We start from the raw sequence: 6,947 nt of genomic DNA on the forward strand, positions 1-6,947 counted from the left end.
AGACACAATAAATCCCTTGGAAAATCGGTGACTGTACTTTAGCATCTTAAAAGCCGATTTCGCTTTTCTTTGTACACCATTGCAACAATACTTTCGAGGACAGTTTTGATTCTTATTCACTTTAATTACAATTTACATTAACTTTTTCGGCTTTGTAATAATACTTTGAGGAAACAAGGACATTCAAACGGTGGGGGAGTAACATTGATCAACAGATATCTCAACACAGGCATGTTCCATTGCTGTTCAGTAAATTCAGGGCAACTCACGGTAACATATTAGAATGAGAGAAAACTGGAGAGAAGAGAGAGAGAGAAAGAGAGAGAGAGAGGGGGAGAAAGAGAGAGTGAGAGAGAGGGGGGGCAAGAGAAAGAACAGCGAAGTTGGAAAGAATTGACAAATAGACAGACAGGCAGAGACTGACAGAAAAGCGAGAACAACTAGAGAGCGAGAGAGAAAGAGAGAGAGAGAAATGGACAGAGAGAAAGAGATGGACAAAGAGAGAGAGAGAGAGAGAGAGAGAGAGAGAGAGAGAGAGAGAGAGAGAGAGAGTGAGAGAGAGATAGAGAGCACAAACGAGGACAGAGAGGGAAAAGAGTCAGAGAGATTGAGAGAGAGAGAACGAAAAAGTGAGACATTGGTGGAAAAGGGGGAGGGGGGCAGTTTTTAGATCTATCTCTCTTGCAAACTGTTCATACTCATACTGTCTGAAGCAGCGAAATGTCTGACTGTGGCACAAGAGGATGGGCGACAAAGACTGACGATGTTTCTTGAGGTCACGTTCTAAACGCACAACACAAAAAATACAACATAGCAGCAAATTATTATACTCCTGTCTTATTTTGAAGTCACTTTCCGCTTACTCTTTTTAAAAACCAACTCTGGATCCAGTTTCCGCAAAGATGGCGTCTGAAGAGGAGGAGGTGGGCCTGCCCCTTGGCTGATGGAAGGACTGTCGGGCTCATGGGGTGGGGAGACCTGCTCCTTTGGAGCTTCGCTCTCGTCTGGATATGCAAACACCGAGTTGTTCTCAGACGCACAGTCAGGGATGTTGGCAGAAGTACCCACACCCGAATCTCTACTAAGAGGGGCGTCGTATTTGTCCTGAGTATCCTCCCCCTCGCCCAAATTTGACGTAGTCCTCTCATCGGCTCGTGATGTGCTATTTACAGTTTCCGGAGAAAGCCCCGTACTATTTATGGACTCCGTAGGGGGTGTTGGTGTTTCGTTGTCTGAGGAATTATCGAATGTTTCCATTCGGCATAACGCCCCAGGTTTATTACGCTTCGGGAGTTTTGGTTTGGAGAAGAAAGCGCTCTCAGTGAGTTCAGGTTCAGCTTTTTCGTTGTCAGGTAACGAAATCGTGATTGGCTTACGTGACGAGGCGCTTGTGACATCAGGCTGAACCGGAAGTGATCCATTTTGAGAACGTTGACATTCTTCTGTTTCTGGAAGTTGTTCCTGAAGATCCTGAGACGTACCGTTCGTATTGTTGTTACAAAGTCTTGTCCCATTTTGAGAGGGAACACTGTGAGCCAAAGTAAGAGGGGCTATAGAATCAAGCAACACATTGTCGGAGTCAGTACAGGACTCAGTTCTCATAGAACTATTGTCTTTCAGTGAAATGTTATCAGTACCCTGAAGTTTTGAAAGGTACGAACTGTGACCTGAATGCACTGGCTGTAATCGAGGAGAGCTGTCAGCTTCTGAGCTGTTCAGAAAAGTGTACCTGCCTCCTCGTTTACCCTGGCTGAGAGCTGTGGGGTATTTGTGGACGGGCGACTTCCCACCATCGCCTATGCTGCCGTAAGGATGGCCAGCTTCTGCAAAAGGGAATGATTCATCGTCTGACGCACTGTTAGTGGCTGTCCACGCTTCTGCAGCTCGGTGGGATTTGCCACAAGGAATGTGCGAAACTCCAGGGTAGGCAGACAGCTCTTCGCTTCTCGTTTCACGCAGTGGTGGCGCATCAAGTATATTCTTCTTAGCGCCCTGCGGACTTTCGCTTTGCTGGCGTAGGTTCAGAAAGTTGACTGGTGCGGCTTCCTCTTTCGAGGACTGGCCATTGATTGGGATAGACGTAACTGGCGCTCCGTCTGACTTTCGCTTCTTAAAGCGCTGGGACGACAAAGTCACCGGTGGTGCAGAGTCACGAGAGGGCGTACTGTTGTAGCGCGATGGTCCTCCGGCCGTGGTGGGGGCGGCCCCTCCTCCCCGGACACCACCACCAACCCCGCCAGGGATATCTTTACCACGCTCTCCAAAGGTATGACCCTGATTGTATCTCGCGTTTTGCGCAGCTTCCTTGAGCCGGTGATTGTGGATAACAGTTCTCGGAGACGCCGTGAGGGGGTCAATAGGGAAAGCGGTCATGGCACTGAGACCCGAGTATGAACCAGCTTCAGGACTTCTGTTATACCAAGCGTTCTGAGCGACCGAGTTGTAATCGCCCCAGTCGTCACTGCGTTGGACAGACACAGTGGTTGTTTGTTGGCCCGGGCCTCCATCCCTCCTGCCTTGCCAGCCGTTGTGATGCTGTTCCCCCTGCTGTTCCTTTTGCCTTTCTCTGTAGCTCCTCTGAAATTCGGAATCAAAAACGTTCCTAGTATCCTCTCTAGCATCATCAGTGACACACTGCTCGTACGAAGGTGGAGAACGCAGTTTTGATTTCCCAGCGTCACTTACGCCGTTTTCGACGACAAAATCGGCCCGCTTCACAATAGGCTCTACAGGGTGCGGTGCGCCGTTGGTCAAAAACGTCGCGGCGGTAGCACCGGCAGCAGAAGCCCCAGCCGCCCCGCCGCTATCACCATCACCACCCCGGCCGCCATTAACGTCTATGCGTCCGCTGTCATGGTAACCACCCGTGACACCGTTGTCGTCGTCTAGGAAGACTTCATCACAGTTCTCATAAAACAGGGAGGCCTCCGTGTCTTCTGTGACCGGCTGGTCACTTTCGCTCTTGCCAATACCTGAAGGACAGACAATAATATAATAATATTATCATCATAGCATATCTTAGTATTTCGATGTACAGAAAAGTGGGAAGACATGGAATAACATCAAGAGGCTAGCCCAGGATAGAGAAAAGTGGGGGGTGTTTGTCCGTGACCTATACCCTGGTGCAGGGTGAGAAAGGCAATGATGATGATATCATAGTATTAAAATGTCGACGGCTATCAAAACGAGAAATTGCATTTCCATCATAAAATACTACAAACACTTAATTTTTTTATTTTTTTTCCTTTTTTTTTTTTTTTTTGAAGTTTTCTGAGAACATTCTAATCTAATGCATGAGACTGAAGTATCAGTTTTTCTTTTCAGTTTAAAATTGTCTGCAACTCCATCGCATATCACCGAGACGAGAGCTGCCAGATATTCTCATTTTGACATACTCCAAGCATCAGAAATCATCTGAAACTCTTTTCACGTACCTGAATCACGCGGAGGACTAAAATAGATGCGTTGGTTTTAGAGTGATTCTGATTCAAACAAATTATAAACGTTTTCAAAAAACAACTCAAATAGACCTCATGTTACTTCACAGCAATTCACTTTCCTAAGAAGACATTAACTGGATCAATAGTTTAAAACGTTCTTCTTGATGTGGTTGAACTTGTTTTCTTGTTAATGTGAAAGGTTTTTCTTGCGGGAATGAAGGGAAGTCTTTGGTGTAAAGCACTTAGTAGAACTTATAGTCGTATGGAATACAGCGCTATATAAATACAATATATTATTATTATTATTATTATTATTATTATTATTATTATTATTATTATTATTATTATTATTATTATTATTATTATTATTATTATTAAGGACGATAAATGTTTGATAAGAAAGGAGCGAACCACACCGGAGCATCTCCCAACTACCCATGATACAACCACCCAGATACCTGGTTTCTGAAGGCAGATAAAGAGATACACGGATAAAGGATACAGACCGTCCGGATATAGAAGAGATATAATAAATGAACTGAAAGAAGGACGGACAAGGAGACAGACAAGCGAACGAATCTGCAGGGAATCGAAGCAGCCTTTCGTGACAAACATCCGCGCTCTGGTTATCTCTCTCTAGTGTTTCTCCTATCTCTTTGTTTTAGGAAGCGTTTACGGACTTGCGACACAACAAGAACAAATAAATGCCGAAGATTGTACAGTCCACAGACTACAAGATGAGTGCATCTTTTGACATGCGAATGAAATTCTTTCCTCACAATGGTCCGACCACGTTTTAATAAGTACTTTTCGACACTTGCAACAAAATTAGATCATATATGTGAGGCAGCGTGGTGGAATCAGGCTCTCGTCAATTTTGGGGCATATTGAGTTATTGGTATCCAGCTTTGGAATTTACCAAGCTGGATACTGTAAATTTATATTTTTGTGCCTTCAATCAGCGTTTTCAGTGGAAATCCTCAAAGGAATGTGTTTGAAAATGGGCATAAAAGGTGTTGAGCCAAAAAGCAAAAATTTGATAAAAATTGCAAAGCAGAGAGAAAACTGCTGTTTTCTACGATTTCATTATTTTGACGAGAGCCTGTTTCCACCACGCTGTCTCACATATTTGTTAAATTGATTCCTATCAACCTGAAAATGTTCAATGTGTCCGCCGTGCTCCAATGACCTTATGTCTTTTAGTAAAACACTTACTTACCAAAACAAACAAAACAAACAAATATATTTATTGTCAAAGATTAAAGATGTCACAAGGGATCAACATGCACATAAAAGAAAGAGGAGAGATCAGTACGATAGCAATAAATGTTGATAGAAAAAAAGGAGCAACCGCACAGTAGCATCGGCCAGCCCCCCCCCCCCCCCCCCCCACTCTCCCATCTCAGAGCATCAGCTTGTTCCAGAAGAAACAACAGCAGATTCATTGTCAGAGCGGACGGGGGGGGGGATTGTTTGTAATGCTTTTGTTTTTGTACTGTTTTTTTAAAAATCTTTTTCTTTTATTAAGATCATCGCAGACACGGAAGGTCGTAAAAGATTTCTGTCTGAACCACCAAAATGTCAGATCCTTTTAAAGACTGTTTACAAAAGAGGAGATCGGTGACATGGGCCGTCAGCCAGCCGGCTCAAGTTAAAACCCAAATAAACACAACTAAAACAGAGAAACAGAATAGGAAGAACAGAAGAAAACATCAGGTGTGTTGTAAAATCGATATGAACAATAGGACAAAATGAATGCGGTTGCAATATGATCTCTACATGTATAACTATGCACACTGCTTTAAAATTGTCCAAAACATGTTGAATGTTAAATAATATCTCTTATTGCGTAGACTTGAGCAATTCACAGTTCTGTATTGGTGCATATACGATTATGTGTGTGTGTGTGTGTGTGTGTGTGTGTGTGTGTGTGTGTGTGTCTGTCTGTCTGTCCATCTGTCTGTCTGTCTGTCTGTCTGTCTGTCTGTCTGTCTGTCTGTCTGTCTGTCTGTCTGTCTGTGTGTGTATGTGTGATGAGTGTGTATGTCTATGAGTAGGTGCTTGTGCGTGTGTTTGTGTATGTGGGGGTATCTATATGCATCCGAGCGTCTGTGTCGGTCTTTCTCCCAAGGTATCTATCTATCTATCTATCTATCTATCTATCTATCTATCTATCTATCTATCTATCTAACTATCTATCTATCTATCTATCTATCTATCTATCTATCTCTGTGTGTATCGGTGTGTGTGTGTCTATTCTTTGAATGTATGTGTGTAGGGGGGAGATGAGTAAACCCAGCAACGACCAAGAACCCACACAATATTATGACAGGACAGCTCAAATTACCCAATTCTGACTGGTATCTAGCGACCATGAGTGTTGTGATTCGCCTACGTTCCATCAGACCAGATTTGACACGCTTTTCCTCTCTCTTCCGAAGATATCTGGCAGAGAAAGGAATACAAAAACACAAAAATATTATCGTGTCACTGAACGCCCATACAGCTACATAAACAGTAGCACATGCTGGGTGCATCACTTTTCTTTTTTTTTTTTTCTCTTGCGTACACATTCGGCGGGGGCTCTCGTGGCCTAGAGGTAAAGATGTTGGCCTCTCATTCAAAGGTCCCGGGTTCGAATCCGGGTAGCGACCGAACAATTTTCTTATCTAAAATTGTCTACTTTCACCTTCTTTCCTGCTCTCTAGCAATGTTCTGTTGTCTGCTTTCATTTCAACTTTCTGCCCCCACCCCCTCACCTCCTTTGCCCCCTCCTCTGGGCTCCTGACTTTTTCTGCAGCCTTTCTATTGCTACTCCTTGGCTCCTCCTTACTGCTGTCTTTCTGCCACACCCCTGGTCTTCTGGTAGGAAAGATCTACACCTTGCCTTCCCGGACAAGGGCGAAAAATCTCGGAGGGCCCGAGTGCAAGTTGCGCACGTTAAAGATCCCTTGGTGGTCTAAAATCGATAAGAGTAGGTTTCGGCCGCCACCCGGGCAAAATTCAAAATGCCCTACCAGCTGAAAATATTAGATGTGTCTCGCGCGCTCATATGACCATATGCAGTTGCCAGCGCCGTAAAACACTTTACAAAAACAAACAAAAAACACATTCGGCCCTCACGTTCTGAGTAACTCAAAAGGGCCAAAAATGTCCAATAGAACGTTATAATTCTAAGGTAGCGATGAACAAGCACACGCTTTTCTTTTCTTATCTTTTCACTTCTTTGTTTTGTTCATTTTCCAACTTTTTACATATTCTCCTATTGTTAATTTGCTTTAAGGGTACCATCCTCACATTATAAAATAATGCTGTTTTTCTTTCCGTTGTTCGGTGGAAGAGGAATGTCGTAGCACACATATATATACATAATATACATACGTATGTACATACAAGCGTGTGTACGTACATACACTCTTTCACTCACACATCCGTACACAAATAAACACATACACACATATTATACATACGTATGAAAATACATGTACACACACACACACACACACA

The 6,947-nt window shown here is 43.6% G+C and overlaps 1 protein-coding gene across 3 annotated transcripts in view; it reads right to left on the reverse strand.

Moving 5' to 3' along the window:
- Positions 1-585: 585 nt before the first annotated feature.
- The window catches only part of LOC101863459, a 99,960-nt gene continuing 93,598 nt past the window's right edge, over positions 586-6,947 (reverse strand). For all 3 annotated transcript variants that reach the window (XM_035971627.1, XM_005105475.3, XM_035971628.1), the window contains exons 5-6: positions 5,788-5,885; positions 586-2,972 (exon numbers count right to left, since the gene is read on the reverse strand). In XM_035971627.1, coding sequence (XP_035827520.1) covers positions 838-2,972; positions 5,788-5,885 — 2,233 coding nt within the window. In that variant the 3' untranslated portion in view covers positions 586-837. The remainder of the gene's footprint in view (positions 2,973-5,787; positions 5,886-6,947) is intronic.

Source organism: Aplysia californica, unplaced genomic scaffold, assembly GCF_000002075.1.
Source record: "Aplysia californica isolate F4 #8 unplaced genomic scaffold, AplCal3.0 scaffold00472, whole genome shotgun sequence".
Taxonomy (NCBI): Eukaryota; Metazoa; Mollusca; class Gastropoda; order Aplysiida; family Aplysiidae; genus Aplysia; species Aplysia californica.